This window comes from Erpetoichthys calabaricus, chromosome 15, assembly GCF_900747795.2.
Source record: "Erpetoichthys calabaricus chromosome 15, fErpCal1.3, whole genome shotgun sequence".
In the NCBI taxonomy this organism is placed as follows: domain Eukaryota; kingdom Metazoa; phylum Chordata; class Cladistia; order Polypteriformes; family Polypteridae; genus Erpetoichthys; species Erpetoichthys calabaricus.
In genome coordinates this window covers 16,242,507-16,267,969 of record NC_041408.2, presented here as the reverse complement: position 1 = coordinate 16,267,969, position 25,463 = coordinate 16,242,507, and the positions used below count along the sequence as shown (strand labels likewise).

General features: G+C 37.1%; 1 protein-coding gene across 4 annotated transcripts in view; it reads left to right on the top strand.

The window, feature by feature from the left end:
- Positions 1 to 25,463, top strand: part of LOC114666192 (thyroid adenoma-associated protein homolog) — a 200,495-nt gene that overhangs the window by 46,811 nt on the left and 128,221 nt on the right. For all 4 annotated transcript variants that reach the window (XM_028820955.2, XM_051919539.1, XM_051919538.1 and 1 more), the window contains exons 4-16: positions 1,106 to 1,248; positions 1,350 to 1,501; positions 4,390 to 4,422; positions 4,524 to 4,572; positions 12,733 to 12,923; positions 20,207 to 20,301; positions 20,392 to 20,615; positions 20,690 to 21,375; positions 21,682 to 21,836; positions 23,133 to 23,288; positions 23,562 to 23,678; positions 23,751 to 23,874; positions 23,976 to 24,118. In XM_028820955.2, coding sequence (XP_028676788.2) covers positions 1,106 to 1,248; positions 1,350 to 1,501; positions 4,390 to 4,422; positions 4,524 to 4,572; positions 12,733 to 12,923; positions 20,207 to 20,301; positions 20,392 to 20,615; positions 20,690 to 21,375; positions 21,682 to 21,836; positions 23,133 to 23,288; positions 23,562 to 23,678; positions 23,751 to 23,874; positions 23,976 to 24,118 — 2,268 coding nt within the window. The remainder of the gene's footprint in view (positions 1 to 1,105; positions 1,249 to 1,349; positions 1,502 to 4,389; positions 4,423 to 4,523; positions 4,573 to 12,732; positions 12,924 to 20,206; positions 20,302 to 20,391; positions 20,616 to 20,689; positions 21,376 to 21,681; positions 21,837 to 23,132; positions 23,289 to 23,561; positions 23,679 to 23,750; positions 23,875 to 23,975; positions 24,119 to 25,463) is intronic.

Here is a 25,463-nt window from a genome sequence, read left to right as displayed (position 1 = left end):
GAACAAATTATTAATCCTTTCTGTCAGTGATAAACTATGTTTCACGGGAGGGGGTCACCTCTGAAGATACAAATATCAAGGTAAAAATGTACAAACAAAAAAAGAGAGTTGTGTGGAAGCGATTCTCTGTGTGATGTGTCTCTTAAAGTCAGAAGAAAGAAAGAAATTAGCCTGTGATCGAGATATTTGGAAAGCTGGCTGCTGGACTGGTGAATTCAGTTAGTACAGATTATCTGACAATGATTTCTTATATTCCTTATTGGCAACATTTCATTTAAGAGAAATACAGAAAAGGAAAACTTGAGCTGCATCCCTTCGGATGTATATTGGTTGAGATACAGTACATCTGCTTGGATATATACATATAGGTCTGTTCAGATGTACACACTGGTTTGAATAGAACAGTTGGGATTTACATGCAGGCACTGCATCTCCATTCTGCTTCATCATATGCTTTATACAAGCAAGTTGCATTGAGCGACAGATTTGTGTAACATGGGTCTTAACCTTGATGAGGGGCAACCTGAGCAGTTACAGAACATTAATGCAATCGAAGAAGTTGATCTTGAATACTGGCCTGATGGTTTACATTCTGAATGTTTGACTGACTCCCGGACATGTCAATATGCTCCTATTCCTAGACAAAAATGCTTGAAAATATTTTCAGTAAAATTTGACATATTTTCACTTCAAATTAAAATATATACTTACACAAAGAATACTGTATATAGGTATTACTGGGAATTTCATCCTTGCATTATTTTCTGTGTTATTAAACGGGGTGTCGCTTTTAACAATCAGAGTCACCTGTCAATTATGAAATTTACCTCAGTGGTCTAGTTAAATACTATTTTTGGTTGACTTGGCCTAGATCAGGTACTTTTTTCATCAATTCAGTGTTTTTTTGTTGCATCTCCCTTAGCAGAATAAAATGTACTAAATATGCAGCAGTGTGTATGTCTTGTTAGGGGTGGATAAGATCAGGATTTGGTGTGGTACTTTTTCTCCCCCGGATTCAGTGTAATGTAAACACATTTACTTCCATCACAACTTAACAATTTGTAGTAGACAAACAGATATAAAGTATATTTGTGCTTTATTTCAGATCGGTCCCCTTTTCAGGAAACTCCAAGGGAATGTGATGGAGGCCGAGGCAAATACACCTTTACTCCATGACCTCCTACAGATTTTAATAGCACTTTACTTTTCTGTTGACTCCAAAAACCCACAAAAGAAGGCTTTGATGAGGTATGCTCCTTGCTGATTTATAGGTGTGGTTCTTTGGTGTTCAAATGTTTCACTACTTGTTTTCAATGATAACTATTCCCTTGTGCTATTTTCATCAACAGTGCACTTCTCAGCATTCCAGATGCACTACAGCCCATAGCTGTAGGGTTTATGGTCCAGTGTCTCAAGGAGCAGTTGCAGTCTGAGAGCCCAGCATTTTATAGATCAGTAACTGATGCTATAGCAGCCTGCACAGAGAACAGCTTTAATCTTGGTAATTATAGCTTACTGTGAAGTGTGTGATTATTTTTAAGATATGAGTAGGGTAAAATTTTTCTTAATCATAAGTAAATAATACTTTGAAGGAACAACTAAATCAATGTCTTTATTAGTTAGTACAGGACCTGCTTGTCCAAGCAAAATTAGTTTCATATCAACAATGTGTGTTGGGACTGTCTAGTAATAAGGTACTGTGTCTACAAGTGGGCACCACTGAGCCACAAATCCAAGACACAGTATTACAATGCACGTTTTTAGAATAAAATATAAGATATGTATTCTTACAAAGCACCTCTTCACAGTCCTCTCCAGCAATTATCCACACTAACAAGACAAAGTAAATAATTCTTCGTCATTTTTTTACCTCCGTCAACTGTTGCCTCCCAAATCTGACTTCCCAATGTGAGGCAGCAGACTCCTTTTAATTTATACTTGGTAATGCTTCCAGTATCATGCCATGCCTTTGAGGAAACACTTCCGGGCCATAAAAAAAAGTAGGGAGGTTCACCTCTGACAGTGTCCTTTGTCGATACCAAGCGATCCTGACAGGACTGCACTTCCAAACTCCAACTCCCATACACCCCTATGGGTGTCCCAACTAGGCTACCATGCCAGGACCACTGCCAGCTAGCGTATGGGGAAATGAGTAACTCCCAATCCTCGGCTTATATCAGTCTGTCCATTAAACCATGCCGGCTGGGTACAAATTTATTTCCTTGCCCCACTGGCCATTTCATTTGCATCATTGCACTCCCCTCCCATCCAGTTAATGGATCATCCTCCATCCCAGATGTGATGCCCATTCTACTCCTATAGTACAAAAATCATATTGTGCTTTCGAGATGTAATCAATTACATCTTGCCTGAAGAAGGGACCTGAATTACCTTGAAAGCTTGCATATTGTAATCTGTTTAGTTAGCCAATTAAAGGTGTCAATTTTGCTTGACGTCTCACTACATTCATAATGGCTAACACGGTACAACACCCTAGTACTACAATTGTTTCTTAAATACACTGTGAAGGTCAGCTGTTCTGATGGAGGTGGGCAGCTCGTTCCACTGACTAGGAGCTACATATGAGAAGAGTCAGGATTGAAGTTTGATACCATGCACAGGTAACATCAGAAGACACTGTTCACTGGCAAACCTGAGTTGATGAGAAGGAGCATATCACCTCACCAGTGTCTCCATATACTATACACAGGTGCAGGCCTATTGACTATTCGGTAGGCAAGCATCAAGGATGTGAAATTAATATGTGGTACTACAGGGAGCCATTGTTGTAACCTGAAGAGAGGGTTGACATGTGCCCATCTTGGCATGTTGAATACAAGACAGGCCGCTGCATTTTGTAATGTCTGCACTGACTTAATGGCACGCTCTGGTCCTCCTGCTAGTAGTGAGTTGCAGTAATCCAGTTACGACTAAACCAAAGCCTAGACCATAAGCTGACTCGGTTAAATAAGGTCAGGTTTTGGGGATGTTATACTGATTAGTAAATTATACATTCTAGGATAATGTGCAATTTAAAACTTCTAACTCAATAACCCCATTAAATACATATTTAGGAGATTTTTTCGGTCCATCCTTTCCTATTTAAAAGGCTAATCTATACACATTTTCAATCTAATTTATGTGTCTCCTCCTCTCATGTAACAGATGCAGAAGTTTTTATTTTTTAACATATCCACCATTTTGTTTGGTGGTCATTGGCCATTGTTTCGGTTACACAAAACTGTTCAACAAGCTAACTGGAGTAATTCAGTATGCATAGGCAAGTGATTATTAAAACTGTTTTGCATAAGAATTAATCATCGTTATTTGTGCTTTATAGAAAAATATTAATATGCTTGAATGAAATACAATAAATTGCCATTAATATGCAGTTCATTTTGAATAGAAATTTGAATTGTGCAATTAATTGGAGAAAATTTTTTAATCAAACAGCAGCTCTAGCTATAATGCTCACTTTGTCCTTATTAATGCTGCTCTATTTAGTCCACCTGTCTTTTAGGATTAGTCTGCTCAAGATATTAAATCTTTTTCTAAAACATAATTGCTTTAGGAAGAAGTTTTGTTATAATCCTCAGTATTAAAAGTGCTTTATAATGGGATTCATTGATATTATTTTCCAAGTACTGTTGAGAAAAGTCATTATTTATATATAGACAGCAAGATTTTTATACATGAAAAATGCGTTAAAGACTAATATATAAACAGTCTGCTTCTTTTAAAGGAAACTAATTACCGTCCTCCATTTTGCATGCATCTGCTGCACTGTTACCTCTTGTTTTAAATACATTTGCAACTATATTCCTCCAGTTAGTCCAGTGCCACACTGTAGCTTTTGGAGATAAGGTGGCACCTCTTTAGCTGTAATGTAATAAAAGCCTCTGGACAATACCATCACAGATGATGTCTCAATTAGGTCATCAGATGATAGCGCGAGAGTCCACAGATATTAAACTTTGATGGATAGAAGAAGAGCAGCGAAGTGTGAGGCATTGCTTCTGTTACTGGTCTTCTTGTATACATCCTTGCTGACTGCAGGCAGAAAACCAGTATGGTAAACCGGTAAACTTTCCCCTTTAAATCAGTCCTCAGAAAACTGGCAAAATGATCACAAGTTGAGCACTACAAGCCTAAAGACTGGATATTCATGCTAATTTTTTTAATTAAATCAAACAACTCTGTCAGTATTTGTGTTTTCTCACAGGTTACGATAGCTTATATCATAGTACCAAGTTGACACAAGAGTGTTAAAATGACATGCTTGTTCTTATTAGGAATCTGATTGTTTGGTGTTGTAACTTTCTCAAACAACTTTATATAAAGTTATTTTTGAGTAGCAATGTATCAGAGTCATATGTTTGTCTTCTGCAGGGCACATGTGTATTCAGGTGATGCGATTGGAAGGTAAGTAGTTTACCTGCTTTTTATCAAATTTGCAGTGACAAGCTATTTCTTTTTACTAAATGTCCACTTTCAATTTTAGTGACTTTACTTTTTCTCTGTAGTTTTCCAGTTTCTTCAGAAGGCACTGTCTCAGTACCAATTCCAGAACAGGTATAGTTGCGTCCATGCTATGTTATAGCTAAATGAACAAATGACTTGGTTAAGGATTTCTTCTCATAACAAATTGCCATCTTAATTGTCATTGTTTGCTGCTGGTTATGATGGTGGGCCTTATGACTGCAAGTTAGGATCTTCGAACCAGTTTCTGGGTCTCTTTGTAACTCTGAGCAAGTTGCTTAACTTGTCTGTCCTCCATCTGCAAAGTAATGGGAAACATTGTTATGTGCACAATTATTTTTGTGTTATTTTGCATTAGAGCAGGCATGTCAAACTCACTACCATTGGTGGGCCGCTTCGACTGCCATACGTTCGTCAGTGGGCTGCACTGTAACAAATACTATTATACAAAGTTACTGTAGCTTTCTTTCCAATACTGAACACTTAAAAAACGTAACACTTAAAGTTTAAAGAAAAGCAATTTATTTCCATACAATCTCCGTACAACAGCGTACAATTAGAGTCTTAGCCTCTTAGCTAGGTCCTTATATATGAGTCTTATAGTCTGAGATCTATTTCTTTTGTCCCAACACTTGGCATCTCTTGTTAGTAACCAGTTTGTCAATATCAGGCTTGAAATCTTGTGGAGCTGCAACTTTTATGAGGGATGAAAGGTGCTTGACAGTAAGTCTTGAGCGATGTGGGGTTTTGGTAGCTTTCATTAATGAAAACAATTGCTCACAAAGGTAAGTGCTTCTGAACATAGACAGTACTCTCAATGCCAACTTACGGATCTGCACATACGAGGGTGGCAGGTAAGCATACAAGCCTGGCATACCAACTTTGTTGTATTTTACCTTCAGAATAGAATTTGACTGCAGTTCAATTAATTCCATTTGGATATTCTCAGGCGCATTTTCAACGTTGTAAGAGTATGGTGACGTAAACAACACAAAGTCCTGTTCTTGTGAACTGAAATCATGAAAACGCTCGCTGAATTCGTTGCTCAGTAATTCAAGTTGGAAAACAAATCCTCCAAAAATCAAATTTTACTTTACTAAGTAACGCGCTTTTGTCAGAAGGCGGAAGAAAGAAAAGTCAATAAGTAACGCCCAAGATGCAGAATGATTCAATTACAAACGATAGTAATCGTTTTGTACAAGATTAGTGCTAACTAGGATCTGTCATGCGGGCCGCGTGTTTGACATGCCTGCATTAGAGTTTCAGCTAAATAAACATTTGTAATGTAAAATCGCATGTACACTTTCTTGAACTTTAAAAATAATATCTCTAGCTCACCATGCATCATTTCCTCTGTCACGACTTAGTGATTCTCTGATCCATCAACTGCAGATCGAAATTGGAGGATTTTTACCCCAAATGACTCGACCGGTGATTGGTAAATTAGCCAATTTTAAAAAACTATTTTTTTAGTACCTGCTTTTCAAAGTTTTTTGCAATTTAGTAATAGTTCTCCCTTACACACGGTATTACAGTAGTAATCTCACATGTCATTTTGCTGCCAAGTTTCTTCTAAACAGTGAGCTGACAGTGAGCCGTTTGGAGAGATTAAAGGCAAGAATATTATTTTTTTACAATAAAGTGGAAAAATGAACTAAGAAAAGAGAATCTGAGGAGTCGTGCTGTGCATGGAGAAGAACTGCAGAGTGTTAGAAAAGAGAGGCACATTGTCTGTGTCAGAAATTTAAAGAGTTGAGTTCACACCTTTTCGTTTTGTCCTGTAATTAAAATGGTCACTCTTTGTCTAAGTGTGGATCGCGAGTGAGCTTGTGTTTAGATAGATACATAGATAGATAGATAGATAGGTAGATAGATAGATAGATAGATAGATAGATAGATAGATAGATAGATACATACATACATACATACATACATACATACATACATACATACATACATACATACATACATACTTTATTAATCCCAAGGGGAAATTCACATACTCCAGCAGCAGCATACTGATAAAGAAAATATTAAAGAGTGATAACAATGCAGGTATACAGACAGACAATAACTAGTACAAAAGCTCTCAATTTTAATTAGAAAAAGAGCAGATAAAGAAAATATTGCCCTTGCTGCTTAGTAAACAATAGGCATTTTAGCTTAAGAGCCAAATGTGTTGATTTTACATGTAAATATGTTAGCCTTGTATTTTCTTGATAAACATGAACATTTTACTAGAATGGTGGCATGTAATTATTACAAGAATTTTTCTTTTTCTTTTATGGTATTTGTATTATGGATAAATATTTTTGTACATTTCTTATTAATTAAAAATTGATTTTTAAGGAGATTTTATTTATTTTAGTATTTTTATGGACAAAATAATCCAACAGAATATAATTTTTGTTAATAAAAAAAATAAAAGGTAACATCTCTGGTCTGCAGTTTAATATTAAAAATGCCACAAAATTGCTGGTTATACATGAGCCTGATGTAAAAATAAAGAAGAATAACAAGAAAACAAATATGTATTGGTATCAGAATTGGCCAGTTCTAGCTTCATGGACTCTGAACTCTGTGCTTCCTTCCTGCCCTCAGATCTGTTTCTAGTAGCTTATTTATATGCAGTACATCTGTTCAATTCAATTCTTTATTGTCATGTGTACAAGTACCATGTACAATGAAATGCTTGCTTGCATGTGCCCCCGCAGACAGTGAACATAGACAAAAAAACACAATAAATGAATATAAATAAGTAAATAAAACCAAAATCCTAGGAATAAATAGAGACAGTGGCAGAAGTATATGTGCAGGTAGCAGTGGAGGTGACACAAGGTTACTGATTGTTAATGAGTCTGATTGCAGTTGAGTAGAAACTGTTCCTGAACCTGGAGGTGTGCGTCCGAATGGACTTTAGTCACTTCCCATATGGGAGGAAGGTGAAAAGTGACAGTGCAGGGTGGCTGGGGTCCAGCCTGATACGGTTCACTTTCCTGAGACAACGTGTAGTGTGGTTGTCATGGATCACAGGGAGCTGTGTGCCCGTGATCTGCTGTGCTGTATTCACCACACGCTGAAGAGCTCTGCAGTCCTGAACTGAGCAGTTGCTGTACCAGGATGGATTCCACAGTACACCTGTAGAATCTCTACAGGGTTGTGTGGGACATCCAGGCCTTACTCAGTTTCCTGAGGAAATAGAGGCGTTATTGAGTTTTCTTAACTACTGCCGCAGTGTGACTTGACCATTTACGGTCATCAGTGAGGGTGACTCCGAAGAACCTAAAGCTGCTGACCTGCTCCACAGCCTCACCTCCTATGTAGATGGAGCTGTGCTTTGTTGCCTGTTTGCGGAAATCCACAATCATCTCCTTAGTTTTGCTAACGCTGAGGGTGAGGTTGTTGTCCTGACACCATTCTGCCAGGAGTCTGACTTTCTACCTGCAGGCCGTCTCATCGTCATCGCTGATCAGACCTATTACAGTAGTATCGTCAGCAAACTTGAGGATGGTGTTAGAGCTGTATTTAGATCTGTTACACTTGTTACTACTGTTTTTTTTTATTATTAGTCATTTTATTTATTTATTTGTTTGTTTGTTGATCACAATCTATTTCAAATATTATTACTATCTATTCACTTGCATATTGTTTTGTTTAATTATAATATAGTTCTTTACACATCTTGCACTCATCCTGTCTTCATATATGTGTTGCCCAGCTGCCCTGGGGAACATTATTTCATGCCACTGTATACTGCAATACTATATATGGATGGTATAACAAAAAAGCCACTTGGTCTTGCCTTGCCTTGACTGTTCCGTTTTGAGCATAGGATCATGTACTACCTGATTTATCTTAACCAAGTGCACATTGTAAATTTATCCTGATATTTTCTCTCCAGTAACTGAAAAATACTGCTTAAAATCAATATTTAAAATAAAAATTCAAACATTATTATATCTGTACTTTTGAATTAGTGGAGTTCAAGATAATTGAGGATGTTTTCATTTAAATAAAGTCTTTGTCACTGTTTTTCCTGTCTAAAGACATACAAGTTGTTTTTTTTTTTTAATTCCCAATGTCTAAAATGACCCTATTGTGAGTGGTGTGTAAGTGTGTTCACCTGCGGTGGACTGGTGCCCTGTTTAGTGGATTGTTCCCACCTTGTGCCTTCTGCTTGCTGGGATAGGCTTTAGCCCCACATGACCCTGCTCCAGATTTACCAGGCTTAGAAAATGGTATGGTATGGTTTGTCAGAGAATCACTCCGTAAGGTTTGTAACATTTGTCATTGTAAGATCTATATTTGCCTCATTAGCTCTTTAAAAGAAATTAAAATACTACTAAATAATAAATAAAACGGTGATATTTAACAAATCAGTCAAATTTAAAAAGTCCTAGTGCTTTAATTGTCTAAGTCTGTTCCTCCTGTTCTACAATTGACCAAACTTTAAGACTTCCGTCTTGTCTGTTTTACATTAACGTGTTCTGAAATAAAGGATTAAACAGCGTTTGTTGTACTGTTTTCAGAGTATCTTACATGTGTGATCAGGCTTAGTTATTGCTTAGCTTGTGTACAAATACAGAATTAGAAAATTAACTGAAGTGACGTGACTTTTAATCTCACCATTCAAATATATGACAAATTTGTCACATTTTAGGAGTTATACTCATGAGTTATAGAATCATACACATTCTTCACTTTTGTCTGGTTTGAATCAGCAAAGGTCCACACAAAAAGTAAATTACAGCATATTGTGAAGTCTGCTGAGAAAATAATTTGGCTGTGCTCTTCCATTTGCTGCAGACCTGTATGCGTCTAACCATGTCAAAACAATCCGCACTGACTCATCTCATTGAGGCCATCACCTGTTCCAGAAACTCTCCTCTGGTAAACGCTTTAGGTCAAATAAAACGAAAACTAGTGAACATCTAAACAATATCTGTCCCAAAGCTGTTGCAAATCAGTAATTTAGCCTGTCTTCCTTACTTATTAATGTGTTCTTTCGTATACTGTATAAATGTGTGTACGTACAGTATATAGACGTATGTGTGTGTGTGAGCATGTACACTTTAAACACGGGCTTTCACTTGCATATTTGCATATCTCTCTTTTTACAACTGCACTATTCTGCAGTGGTTTATTATGCATGTTGTTTTACTAATTTTATTTGTTATTTGCATGTGATGTAATAAGCGGCTTCAAAGCTACCAGGTTAAATTCCTATATATTAAGTTCTGGTGAATAAAAGTGATTCTGATTCTGACACATATTTAATGTTTGCAAATCCTATTCAGCAATGAGCTGCTTTGCCTGTCCTGCTTAACTGCTTGTCTCAAGCTTATTATGCGTTTCTGTGAATACGGTACATGTTGTATTAGCAGGGAGATGTTCTGTGTGCTTTGAATCATTGAAACATTAAATGAAGTTTATTTTGGTTTTAACAGATGAAGCAGCTAATTGTATCTCTGGTGTAGACAAGCCAAATAGCCACTTCATTTGAAAGTTGCCTTGATTTATGCTTGCTACAGCTGTTGTTATCACTGCCATTGTGCAGTTTGCTCCCGAAGTCCTGTATGCATAATTGTGAATGCATGCAAAGTTTCTCTTTGACCCTGAGCTGTATACATTGGTTAGAAAATGTGTTCATGCGGAGTTGTATCATCATTATAGTGAGACATTATCGTATAGAGTTTTAACTCACATTTTTGCACATATTTCTGTCTTTCGGAATATTTTGTTTACTTGTAATAACACAAGTGTAGCACCGACTTTCACATAATTCTGCTGTTACTGTAAAGAAGCTAGCACTATAATTTTGGAATTCACTTGGTACTGAAGGACTGGTTTTTGTAACATCCTTGCATGTTTGTATTTTATGTACATTTTTTATATTATTTTTCCCTTGTAATACATTCTGTAAGGCATGAAGTGATTATGACTGGCACAGTACTCCTTAAAAGACACATGTAGTGAGAAGTCAAGCAAAATGACACCTTTTATTGGCTAACTAAAAAGATTATAGGATGCAAGCTTTCGAGGCAACTCAGGCCCCTTCTTCAGGCGAGATGTAATTACATCTTGCCTGAAGAAGGGGCCTAATTACATCTAACATGGTACAACGCCTGAATATTAAGACACATGAAAAATAACTGGTGCAGTGTTTCTTAAAAGATGCAAGAAAACTGCTGCCATCAAATGAATGTGACATGTTAAAACATGGCCCTTCACAAAAACATAATTCACTGCAAGTATAAAAAGATGTGACCATAGAGAAAACAGAGCTGGTTGCACTGCCTGTTTATACCTGTCATACATGCAAGAAAGTGAAAATTGCTTGTAACGGTTATCAATAAATTCTTCTTCTTCCCAGTTATACTTTTGGTTCCTTGAGGCCAACAGAAATATAACTCTCTGAACATCTCTTTTTTGCAGAATTTGAGATATCGTGAGTCTTTACTTGGTTTACAAATCAAGCAGCTGAATATGTTAAATGTTGAGGAGTATTTCCTCCTCATTGTCATTATTTATTTGGCAGAAACCTTTATTTAAAGAAATTTATAAAAACAACTTTAAAATTAGTTTGAGCATTTTTTAGGAAACTATTAAGGTTAATAATAGAGAACAAAATTTTCAAGTAAATCACAATAAGTATATGCTGTAGTTAGTTCAATGGCTAAATGAATGCTAACAATCTTTAAAAAACAAGCTAGAAAATGTGTGAATGGTGTAACATTCAGATGTTTTCGAAGCCTGTACAAGCACCATGGCCTTCAATTGACTGAGTTTAGCAGGTAGGTTCTAGAACTTTCTCAGTTCATTTCAGGTTTGTGGGGGTACAGCCACTGACTATTATGGATATCGGGTGAATGTGTCACTGTAATGGTAAATTGTAGGGTGACCAGATTTTTCTAAGACTGAGTTTAGCAGGTAGGTTCTAGAACTTTCTCAGTTCATTTCAGGTTTGTGGGGGTACAGCCACTGACTATTATGGATATCGGGTGAATGTGTCACTGTAATGGTAAATTATAGGGTGACCAGATTTTGTAAGTCCCCAACTGGGACCCTTGTGTAGCATGTATGCTCACGCATAACTCCCATTCTGAATAAGTTCCAATACTTCCTGTTTTTGTCTGCTTTTTGGTCATCCTCGCAGTGCTGTTCAAATTTAAGACAAGTTCTTAATCGAGGTGTTTTATGCGGAATGTCAGACATGTATTATGCAATTAGTATTGTGAAGGTGAGTTTAAGTAGAAAGAGGAGTCCTAATGACAATACAAACTAAGCATTCAAGATAAGAATCACCATAGGCAGAATAGATCCTGGATGTGATGTGCAAAAACATACCTGTAATGCAGTGAAAGGCAACCTTTTTCAAGTTGCGGCGCACCAAGTCCAAAAATTTTCTTTCGTGGCGCACCTGAGGGACTGCCCATAAATAAAGTCATGATGACACAATCTATGGACAATCGCCAATAAAAACAGTAGCGTTCGTATTTTCTCGTTCTATATTTGCTCCGCCTTCTTCTATCCATACAGTGAGCGAGATCTTCTAACAACGAGACTTTTTAAGTCTCACGAGATGTGTTTTTGACACCGCTGGTGTTGATATTATGATGAATGGTGAACAGCGAAAATTTTAACTTGCATTCAAAATAAATACATTCGTTTATTCAACAATCTGGTTAACCGTTATCTTTTTCCAACATAAAATATATTTTTTTAAACATTATCTTTTTAATCAACCAAAAGTTCAGAAACACTAGCAATTTTAAATATTTTACAAAAGTTTTCGCGGCGCCCCTAGAAAATTCCACGGCGCACTGGCGCACCGGTTGCCCGACAGTGCTGTAATGTATGGCAACACTGCATAGCACATATGATGCCAGATTCATTTAACATAGACAAACAGCTGTTCTTTTACTTTAGAATGTCAGTTTTAGCCGTGAAAAAAATTATTTTACCCATAAATTCAAATTCCTATATATTTGAGTAGGATCGATTGTTTTAGCAACCCTATTGCACATGTACACACACAAATAAACACTAAACGTACTATATCTGGATCAAGTATACAATATAGAACTTTGTGATATAATGTCATCTTTCTCATATTTACTCACTTCAAGCCAGTCTCCCTGCATGTTACATGCACACAACTACTTTTCTTTGTCCAGCACTACTATTACCTTTTAGTAATTGAGCGTTGCATTTTTTCTATCTGCTACATTTACGGTTCTTCTGTGTTGGCAGAGCCCTTAGAGGAAATCACATTGCACAGGCCCATCTGATGCAGGATTGCCTGGCAGCAGTGAAGACGGCAATGGTAGTGACGCAGAAACAGCAAGAACCTATCCATGAAATATTGCACAGCCAGGCAAACTCTCCTCTGTGGGAGGTAATGAGTGGCCTTCTCCAAAGTTTCTCAGAGATGTTATGTGATGGTGAGTATATTTTAAATGTTAGCAGACACTTTGCTTCTCCATGTCAGAAACCCAGGTTTTATAATCTTTGTATCGGAGGCAAGTTTTCGTTTATCCCACTTCTTCTAACTCTGCATGAATGCCTGGCCAAAGTCATTATTTGAAGAGTTAAAGAATGTACCTCATTAATGGGATTTGCTTATTATTTATGTGGCTTATAATAACATAAATAACCATTTTTATTTAAAAGAGGCATTTCGAAAATTCTGCACAATGTAGAAAATTATGTTAAAATAACTAAAATAGTAAATCTTAACTGTTTGAAATAAGAAGTTATTCAGATCCTTACATGGGAAGAGCTTGGCTTTTCTGTGTTTTGTTGACAAGTAACAGACACTACTGGATACCAAAGTGAACAGGAAATTTTGAACTTGACCTGTAAAATATTGCAAATATGGCGGCTCACCAGAGAAAAATCCAGTGTCTCCTGATGGCCAGTCCACCACTGCTTGTAATTGTACACTCATCAAAATCCTATTAAAATGCATGGTATCTGCTTAAATAAAATTTGCAATGGAGGATCATTGCTGCAAAATAAAGTAATTACTCTGTGGCTACAGTTTCTAACAACATAAATCAAAAGAAATATTTTAGTATAAAATCCAACACAACTTTTCTAGACCGTGGAACCAATTAAATTCACCTTCACTCGAGCTGATTTCACTCAACACTTAAATGTACATCATTAATTCATTAACTTTTTGAAGTTGCTTATTCCCGTACAAGTGGTAGAGCCTATTTTGACTCAATCAGAAATAGGGCAGTAACCTATTCTAAACAGGACACTAGTTATCAAAGAGTATATACATTTAAACATTAATGCTTATTCACATGGGGTGTATTGATTTGCCAGTCAGCCTTACCTTAATGTCTTTTAGATGTGCAAATAAAGCGCATTCTTAGAGATGATCATGAAAATACTAAATGTGGAAAACCCATGCATGCATAGATTGGGCCAAGAGTCATACTGGTGTAGTTATGTGAAAATGTAAAATACAGTACAATTCCAGCGGAAGAAAACAAGGTTAAAAAAACATGAATATCTTGGCCTCTTAAGTGGAAGCACATTAGCGTAAACAAGTCTGTAAATTCCAAGTGAAATTATAATGTTTTCCACTGTTTCCTGTAGACAGCTCTGCTTTCTGAAAATAGATGTTTTTATGCATTTCCACTAAATTAGCAACCATTCTAAATTTTTCACCTAACACTTCCAACCACAGAGATCATGCAGTGATTACCAGGCAATTTTTTAATTATTATTTATGTATTTTTACCCTTTATTGAAATTGCAGCTTGCAGATTTTAATACCTTCATATGAATATATAGTTGCACATTTTTTGACTATACCAAGTTTTTGCTTTTTGTACACATCTTGAATACAGTATTAAGTAAGAAAAAAAATTACAGTATTCATTTTCTTACTTCCATTCATATTCTTGACATTATTATTCTAATACTGGTTGTTGTGGGCTGACAGCAAAGCCTTTTATAGCAACATCATTTGAAAGATGAGGAACCAACCTGGAACAGGGCATTGCACACCCCTCTTCAAAACTAATGAAGTTAATCAAGTAGGAAGCACAAAAACATGAAGATGCAGGATTATTTAAAACACTGGCATTTGAATTTAAACCACCAGAACAGATTTTATTAGTTGAAATATATAAGCTTATTTTTCTGTTTATTTCAGAGTTATACATATAATAAGCGGTCAGTGTTTCTTTGGATGTCGTGAATGACTAAAAAATTAATTTATGTATTTGTTTCGCCTGCTTTTTTTGCTGTCTTTATTTTTTCACCAATGGGATAAAATGCTTAATTTAAATATCTAACAAAGTACATGGATTTGAGGTAGACCTCCAGTACATTGCTTTATGAAGTTAAATTGTACTGTATTTTATTGGCTTTCCAGCTGAATAACATTTACATGTAGAAAAACGTCAAAGGTTTTTGTAGCTTTTTTATCAGTTATCAATTTGATCCTTACAATATTTGACAAATTGTTTTTCTTTGAAAGATATTTAATTTTTCAGCATAAAATTACCTTTCACTCTACCTCTAAAACCTAGGTCCAGTTTGAGGATGGTAGCCAAATTAATTGACAAAGTTGTTATGCTCCTTCATCTGTAGCATGGCCAGTAATGAACCATAATAGTTAATGTACAGTAGATTTTTAAGAGTTAATCATAACAAACCATTTTCTCTGTTGTTTCAACAGAAGACAGTCTGATCTTAAATTTCAGAGAATGTTGTCCAACTCATGTCTGGTATAACATTATTACCTCAATACAATCGGTTGGTCCTGTTTTAATTAATATAAAGTGTACAGTATATGTGAAAGCTCCCGCCATGAAATGGCAGCCTGTCCAAAGTTTATTCCTTCCATGATTGATGATGTTATGAAGAGAAAGTAACTCATTTATTGCAGTGCAATTAAAATTGTGATTTTTTTAGGTCGTAAAACAGTTTTTCCAGTGAATGCAGAACAGGTTGATGAAATGTTGACTTTACTATCAAAGTACTGCCTTTTAAATTTAATTGAATTAGTGTTGTTGAAGTATCATGTTCGCCAAGCGCTTGTGCTCGGTTTGCATGCTGAATGTTACAAAGTTACCTAAACCATCATTGTACCTGGTGTCATGTTTGTAATCAGGAAGGCCAAATTGTCTAGAAATAATCTTTAATATGAGACTGTTGTGTTGAATAACTCACATTGATGTGTACTCTACTGTTGAAAACCTTTAGTTAACAGTACTGTATTGAAGAATAGCAATTTACGAGTAAAGATGTGTGTGAATATACAATTGAATTAATTTATGAAGAAAATAATTCACATAAATACAGTAGTTTTCAGAACAGTCCAGGCAGTACAGTACCATTGTTTGCTTGACATCTAATGATTAATAAACAATATGCCTTTTTTCCTTTTTGTTGTTGTTGTTTCTTTTTATTAAGTCACGGTAATTATGATGCATTGGAGCACACACTTAAATTTTTCACCTACGGCAACATCACAAGTGAATGATGAGGTCTACCACTGCTTCTCCACCATAGAGGCTGTGTAGGACCTTATTCTTCATTTTGGCCTTTGTCCACAAACACAAATTCAAAACCAAAACCAGGGAGAAACATTTGTGACTGTGACACTGACAGTTGCATTATAATTTAAAATGACAGTATTTTGAAAAGTCCTTTTTTAGAGAGATATGCTATGCTGGTCCATTGTTGAACTTGAAGCACTGGTGTTCAGCATCTCAAGACTGTTATTTTCACATTGTTGTCCAAACCACTAAAGTAAACTGTCTTGCCGGTGCTCCTTTCAACTTAAGCTTTGACACATTATGTGACTTTCCAACATTTTTAACTCATAGCCTTTATTTACATAATCTTACTAATTCTGAGGCAGTCAACGGTATGCTGTTGTAAAGCCGACCGCCTAATGTGACATACCCAGTGAGAGAGCTCAATTAGTCTACGGCTAACTACAATAAAACCAAACAGATTTGATTTTGTCTTTGGTCAGATGAGCGGGCTATGTGTGCGTGAGATCTGACAAACAATGAATGGTTATTTGGAAGTACAATGCTTTGACTGTAATGATGAGGAATAAAGAACTTGAATGTTTTGGACATCACAAACGGAAGAGTGGCTCATTTGTCCATTGTCTCATTTTTTACATATTAAAACAGAATGTAAGAAAGAAAAACAAAGTTCAGGGGCTGCAGCTAACCAGACAGTAGCTTTTAACCCTTTGGACTCTGTCAGGCAGTATGGGGGCTATGATCCTCACAAACCGAAGAGAAGCTCATCTGTCTTATATCTAGTATTTTACCACTGTAACGGAATGCAGTATGTAAATAATGGGCCATGATTGCTGTTACCTCTTTGAATAGCACAGGCTCCATCAGGCAACACTCCATTGGCTGTCAGAAAAAGGGGCAATCATGACTGCACTGGAAGATTGGCACTCAATCGGTAAATGTGACATTAGCGGTGATTTTCAGTTGTGTAATTTGACATGTTGCAGTGACGAAATCAGATACTGCAGTTGACAAATATGACGTACCCCATGGCAAAAGGTCGTGTAATGTGACGTCGGCTTTAAACATGAAATTAACAGTCACAGGACATCTGACTGGTCAGATTTTATGCCTGTTTTTAGTAGAATTAATGTGATTGCAGATTAAATGTACAATACTGCCTTTATAATCTACCATGGGCACAAGACCTCTTTCTGTTCAACCGTCCTGGGTTTTGCTATCTCCCTGGTACATCTGGTGAACTTTCTAGGGTGTATGTTGTATAAGTGGAATGGGCCGTGAGGCATTCAGAATTTCACATCCCTTTTTTTCCCTTTGTTTAAAACTGGCTTTGCTGAAGGGGACAGAATGTTTTATAGAACACCGTATTATATGGTTGTATGCTCATGTGGCATGACCAGCATATATTTCTGAAGAGAAGAACATCTCCTAAATTGCAGTAGCTATGACCCCTGTTGTGGTAATTCACTTTTAATCAACTCACAGTTCTCATACAACTTTACTAGAGAGCTGTTGTAATTGATTTATTTCTCTCATAGATCTAGCCATATCATAGTTTGTTGATAATACTTTAAAAGAAATGTTCTCTGTTTTTAATTTGTACATACATTAGTGGTCTGTGGTTGGAGTTTTTGCTTTATGAGCCATTTTAATAATTATTTGTGCACACCAATAAGTAAGGTTTAGTTCTGTTACCTTTGTAATGCTTTCGTCAGCCGGTAAAGCCTCGATTCCTTGTTTACAAATTCTACATTTCCAGAAATTCCACAGAACCATAATTTCTTATCCCTTTTTTTCCTCTTTTAAAACTTTCCATTTTCCAATTTTGTTAGTTTTACTCCTGAAACTTCATTGAAACTTAAGATGTATTTATCATTCACAAGAAGGTGAACATTGTCTGTACTCTTAAAGCCAATCACAGTAAGCAGCTGAAAACCATTCATAGTTCATTCACTGTTGCTAGAAGATTGTGGGAGACAGCTCAGTTCTTGCACACAAGCCACTTACGTTTTCAATATAGTGATTTAGTTAATTCAGTAGTTTTGTTTATGCCCCAGTAAAGAGACCCCAGCAGTGACAAAATACCCCGTTTTCACATTTTGCAACTATTACAATACAAAATAATTTTAAATTGCCGTAGGTTGCCAGATAGCATACAAAGAGATTTTATATTGATCATATTTGATATATGTAAACGTATTGATTTGTAAGGAGGTCGAAATGTGATGGTTTTGACGAATGCAATTAGTTGTTTCGTGTTAAAGCTGGCTGTCAATTTCCAGGTTGCTTTGACTGTGTACACTCCTGGGCCACACTGGATGTTTTAGGTAACTGCTGTTAATAATATAAACATGTATTTTACATATCTTCAAGTGCTGTCCCAAACATCAGATGTCCTATAAACTGAGCTTCGTACTGGCTTTGTGACACAATTCAAATGAAAAACTCCAGTGGTTACCAAGAAAAACTAAATTCAGCTGCTGACCAGACGGTGACAAAATACAGACTGAAACAAGTTATGGCACGAAGCGGTGTATATCTTTAAAAATTTCATAGGCTGTAAGCAAAAGGTAAATCCGTTAGAATGGCAATTAGAAAAGGAGACCAGGACAGAAGGCCGGGTAGTTACAATGTGGTGCCTAAAGCATGGTGAATAGCTTTGATACTGCAGAATGTTTTCATCATGCATCGGGAATGAGTGGTGGCTCTGAGGCTAGGGATCTGTACTGGGAATCAGAAGGTTGCCGGTTCGAATCCCGTAAATGCCAAAAGGGACTCTGCTCTGTTGGGCCCTTGAGCAAGGCCCTTAACCTGCAATTGCTAAGTGCTTTGAGTAGTGAGAAAAGCGCTGTATAAATGCAAAGAATTATTATTAATGAAGAAGGAAAATCCCTTAACTCCTCCACCTGCAGACCTCCTACCTTGTAGACCTCCCATAACATAACACATTATAGCACTCTGTCAATGTACATGCCAGGTCAGGCGTGTCTGCCCATCTAAAAAAGAGCACCTGTATATCGAGTATTTTGGACATAAATACAGTAAATATGCAGATAAATAAGTGTATTGTGAAATGTGTCAATAAATAAAAATACAATGGTATGTGAGTATAAATAATGAAATAAGTTTTCTGTTACTTATTTCTTTGTTTTATTGACTCCACACACAACATTAAATGTGCAATGAAATGAAAAGTTTGTTGAAAATCTTATCTTTGTTCCCTCCACAAACTCAAGAAACTTCTTGCCAGTTGCAGCAAAACATCCCCAAAACATTACGGAGCCTCCTTCATATACAGTATCATAGCTGGTATGGTATTCTTTTCTTTGAAAGCTTTGTTTTCTCATCTGTGGGCATAGAGCTGATGTGGCTTGACAAAAAGCTCCTGTTTTGTCTCGTCTATTCAAAGGACATTCTCCCAGAAACACTGTGGCTTGTCAACATGCATTTAACTAATTCCAGTCTGGCTTTTTAATGTTTTTCTTTGAACAGTGGAGTCCTCCCGGGTCTTTTTTCATTGAGCCCACTGTCACTCAAAAAGCGACAGCTGGAGCGATCAGACATTGATGATCTTTGACCTTGGAGTTCAGCTTCTATCTCTTTGGAAGTTATCATTGGGGTTTTTCTACCATTCTCACTACCCTTCTGCCCGTTCTATAGCATTTACTTTTAACATACTTGTCTAGAACTGGCAACTTGAGTAACCTTTAGCAGACTATAAATCAGAAAGAAGTTAGTTTGATCAAGCCACATGAAGACCACATTGCCACTGACCTTTGTTTATTTCCAAGGAAGCGGACACAAACATTGTATATATTTTTTAATAATTAAGTCATTTTTTTAAGCACTAAGATGTACATATTACACATATTTGCAGCTACATTTTATTATATATATTGCTGGAAATTTTAGAAAAATCCCTGTATTTGAGAGATGTTTTTCCTCTTCTTTATTTTGCATCCTTCCCCAGCTCAGCTACCACCTAATTGTTTACTAATTTAATTTTTCTTTCCTTTTCATTGTTAAGTCCAGAGTCTGCTCAGAGCGCCTCTTTCTGTTTATGGCACATGTATGCTTTGTACTAAAATATGACTGAACTTCTCACACACATTATATTTATTCCAGTTGAGTATATAGCTCCAATCTCATTACAAATGGTTTCCTTTGGCTGTGATATTTTTCTTGTGCTTGTACTTTTGTAGATGACTTCTTACAGACAGTTCAGAGTACAGCTGGAATGGCAGTCATCCTCTTCATGAAAACTATGCTGAAGAACAAAGAAAATCTTGCAGAACTGGTAGGATGTTTCTAAACGCACATATCAGGTTTGTCAGAAGTTAGAAATAAAAACGCACCTTCCATTTCACTTTTGCTGTGTTTTGTTGAGGTTGGTAAATTATTGAATGGAACATGGAGTGAGGAGTCGTACATTCCTTTGAGGCTTTCTAGCAGCTGTGCCCAGTTGTTTGAACTTGATCGTTCAGAAACTGTGGCTCTGTTCTTGTGCCATGGTGCATTAGCCATGCTGGACTGGAAGGATAAAGTCCATGGATCCAATGGAGAGAAACTGTTGCTGCAGATCCCATCAACTTTGATAACACTAGACTCTCGGTGAGTAATGTTATCTTCTGAGGTGGGGATTGTTCCAGTGTGAAGTTATGACCACTTGTATTTATCATCTACAGACATCAGGAGTCTAGCATGGCTATGTCATTGTCGCGAATACTCAGCATGTGGACTTCGGTTACTCTTGATGTTCTGGAGTGCTGCTCACAAGCCTTTAAGGATACCTTGAAAGGAAGTTCACCATTGGCAGTAAGCCTCTTGGAGTATGTTTATTCCCACTGGGACCATCCTTTGGATGGCATACGGCATCAAACTAAGACCATATTCCGGAATATTTTACGAATACACAGAACAGCCACTGGCAAACAGGACCCGAACACTGACCCTTTCTTTATCAGCCTCACACAGAATTTGCTGTCGCTGGAGTGGCACATTAAAGGGAAGTATGCCTCTCTCAGCTGCCTAGTGGAATTCATAGGCCCTGGCAGTCTTTTGGCTGCTGCATCTGACATTCCTGCACAGCTTCTTGCCCAAATAGGTGATCAGTCCCTTGCACCCTATGCTAGTGACCTTCTTGAGACTATGTTTGTCAGTCACAAAACCCAGCTAAGGTCATCACAAGCTGCCTGGCTAGAACTTTGGCACAAAACCTGGGTTGAACCTCTGATGTCTGTCCTTTGTGAAGGGCATCTTGATCAGACCTCCTATATCATTGATTACTGCCTTCCACGGATACTTAAGTGTAGTCCAGAAAGTTTGGCCCACATGATTGAACTGCTTCAGAACAGTGGCAATAATAAAACAGGTTAGTGCATTAAACTCAGTAAGTGGTTAAACATCTTGCTTCTTGGTTTCTGGGAAGATGTTGTGGACATTTATTAGCTCATAACATGAAATAAACTTGTCTACTTCAGGATGATCCAGCATCTTGAATGGTCTGTTGACTGCTATATGATATTTGAAGGCATTCTGATGAAATGGTTAATAATATTAAAATACCTGCTGTTGTCCCCTCTTTTTCCGTTACATGTAGAGGGCTCAGAGTTCATTAGTTAACGTATTCTTTGGGAAAGATTTCACATCATTTGTGCACTATACATTTTTTCTGCAGGATCCAAAAGTGAAAGGGGAACCCTGGGAGCATTGATGACTTGTCTAAGAGCAGCTCGAGCACATGGTGTCTTGGAAATATCAGAGGACAGCTGTTGGAGTGAACTCTTACCAATCACTCTCTTGAGACAGGCACTGGTTAACAAACATGATCAGGTCTGTTACAAATAAGAGATTCTCCAAATGATTGAAAACAGCCCCCAGGTCTTAGGTTATAATAACTGGATTAAGCTGTAACCTTTAAATGAGAACCTGAGAAAAATCGCACTTCATATACCACTTTGGATGGCTGTCCACTATGTACTAAATTCCAGTAGATAGATAGATAGATATTTATTGTCATTGTCACTTTTACAAAGGAACAACGAAATTGAAGGTTCAGTCGACTCAGTGTGAGGCATAAGAGTTAAAAAGACAAGAAGAGAGAAAATAATAACAAACCGAATAGTAATAAAAGTACTTTACAAAATATACAAATTGCACTTGTTATATATACAAATTGCACTGGTTGACTTAAGGTCTATATTGCACATTGGTAGAATGATATGGAGCAGTTTTATTCTGAGTTCAGGGCCATGATTGCTTTTGGATAAAAGTTGTTTTTAAGGCAGTTTGTCCTGGATTTCATTGCTCTGTATCTCTTGCCCGATGGCAAAAGCTGGAAGAGGCAGTGACCGGGATGTGATGAATAATGTGAAATGTCTATTGCTTTTTTGCGGCATCGGGAGGTGTAGATTTGTTCCAGAGTGGGGAGGGTACTACCAGTTGTTCTCTCCGCTGTCCTGACGACCCTGTGGAGCGCTTTCCTTTCTGAGGAAGTGCAGCTGCCATACCACATACACAGTCCGTACGTGAGCACACTCTCGATGGAACAGTGATAAAAGGCAAGGAGCAGATTTTTGGGGAGATGGTTCTTTCTGAGAATTCTCAGAAAATACAGTCTCTGCTGCGCCTTCTTCAGCAGCTCCTTGGTGTTGGCGCTCCAGTTCAGATAGCAGATAGGTCAGTAGCAGATTGAAGAGAACCCTTTTCACCATATCAATATAAAATGAAATGGAAATAATTGAAAGACAAGGACTGGAAAGGAAAAAAAAACGTTATCTGTAGAGATTGCCTGGGAACCAATAAGATTTAGTCCCCTTTCATCACTGTATGGCAACCTTGAACTTTACCTCCTGTATATTCTATGGCAGACTATAGAATCCCTATCTTCAGTGCTTCCTTCAAATGCCCAAACCTTTTGCAGTTGATGTCTATATAGACCATGTTGTCACAAAGCATTATACTTTCTCTGGCACGTTTTGCTTGAAAGTGATGTGGGTGCAGGATGATGTAGAGTTCAGACTCAAAATATTTAAGCTAACGTGTGAAGTGAAGACATAAATGAAGCAATGTTCAGGTTTCTATGATGTAAGTGGACTTCTTTTTTAATTTCTGATTCCTCTACCACAGGTGCGTCTTGATACTTTGGGTTTTCTCTGTGAAAGCCACCGCAGCACTGAGGTGCTGACCAGCACAGAAATGGACCTTATTCGCCTTTTCCTGCCCAACAATCTGAACAGCCAGGCGCCAGCAATTAGACAACAGATAGTGTGCCTAATGAAAAAGGTAATACAAATAGGAGGAACTGTATTGGATGTGCCTCATGTCCGTAGTGTGGAATAAAACTTTCGACACAGAGTACTAAGGAGTGAGCAGTAAGGAAGAGAACCAAGAATGATTAGGGTGGAAATATCTGATTCTCACATTTGCATGAAAAAACCACAAACAAAACACGTCAACAACAATAAAAATGCATTGAAGGAGGTTGGCTTGGAATGTGCATTGTTATAATATGTAAGTTCAAACTGATTCTGAATTTTTTTCATTTTGTGTTCACAGCTTTTTAGCAGGATACGAGACAGTGCCCAGCCATTGCAGAAAAGAGTAGACCAAAATTTGAACAAGCCAGAAGTGACAGAGTGTTTACCTGAAACAGAGACTCTTAAAAAATATAAGGTAACAAGCAGAAGGGATAGCCAATGAGTAGGGGAAGTATGAACATTTTGTGCAAGTGCTTTTTTCTTTCAGGAGTTCTTGATATGGGTATGCGGCAGTCTCTTCCATGCTCTTTTCCCAGGGGCCTCTTTCCCAACCTGCTTTTGTGCCCTGCACCTACTGAATCTGCTGGCAGACACATTCACATTTTTGCCTGGTGAGATGACTTATGGCTGCTTGTCATCGATTGCCTTATTTATTCTTGCTGGTGTCTTATTGAATGACATTGAGCATGTTATGTTTTTGCTTTGTTTGTAGGAGGTCTGTTTGAGCTCAGTGAGTTCCTGATGCATGAACATGTGGAGGTTGTACTGGAGTGCTTAGCACATAGCTTTGAAGAAATCAAAATCTTATCATTTGGCCTCCTCATGAAATTTCCCGCGTCATCACTTGACCTCAAGGTGAATATGTGCCTATAGGCCACTTTTTACATGGCCTGAGGTTTGTGACTATCCTAAGAATAGTTTTGAAACTGTAATACACGTCAAAATCCAAGATTTTAGATTGACTTTGGGCTTCAGTTTGTTCTTCTTGTATCGATAGGTGTAATTTATAATTTATACAGTGTATATATGAAATATTTTCAGAGATGTGCAGTTCTATTACTTTACCTTGATTTCACTGTAAACAGACTGGCGTCAGGATTAGCCTTATATACTCATGCTTGACTAAACTTTAACAAGCTCAATATATGTGTAGCCCAAAAGATGTGGCAGTACAGTACACAATGTATTAGAATGAAATCCACAGCTACTTTCAGTAAATTCATACAAAAATTGTGAAGAATCCCTTGTAAGGCATTTTTTAGTTATTGTTTTAATTGTTTTTGAAATATCTTATATATAAACGTCTACACGTGGAAGTGTGTGTTATGTCTTTCCGACCTGGAAGGGTGAGGCTACAGCATTGAAGCTCAAAGAGCTGGCAAGGCGGCCCCAAGTTAACGAGTTGGAAGAGAAAAACAAGTATGCGGCTACACAGCATGAAGCTGAAAGAAAGCGACTCCGTCACCAAAGTGAAACCGCCGAGGAAAGACAAATGAGAAAGAAACTCGCTTAGCCGCAGATAGACAAGGGAGGCAAACATGTCTACAAAACGAAACCGCCGACTCTGCATTTCAGTTTTTTTTCTGACAATTTCAATAGTGTCTGGGAGCCTGGGCTTTTTATAGCACGGGCTTACACAGCTAGTGAAAGTATAATAGTTATTGTGTCTATTGTAAACTTGACTAGCTGAGTGTCTTTCAGTGTTCATGTATGGCAGAGTTGTATCTATTCTCCAATTTAAACTTCCATTTATACTTTTGTACCAAAGTGACTTGTCTTACTGATTAGTTGTTCTTATATAGTTATTTTCATCCATTACTTGGTATATTTATTTTGTGACAACCTAATTTACAGACACTACTCTGCACATAGGCCATTGTCAAGACTACTAAAACTGATTGCAGATACAGAAAGAAAATGTTGTTGTTGTGCTTTTGAAAACAACTTTCTTTTCAAAATCCATTTTCCAGTGTGTTTTGATTAAAATATGAAACTAAACTCCTCATTCACTGGAAATTCCAGATGTAATGTCAATGTAGTGGCATTAATGTTGGTTGTCACCAGTTTAACTAGGTATATTTAGTAAACATAACTACAGAAAATATTGATATTTTTTTAGATGACTTTATATATTAGGTATTAAAAATGTACAATGTTCAATTGCCTTTCCAAACGAATCAGTAACTGACAGCCATTTCTT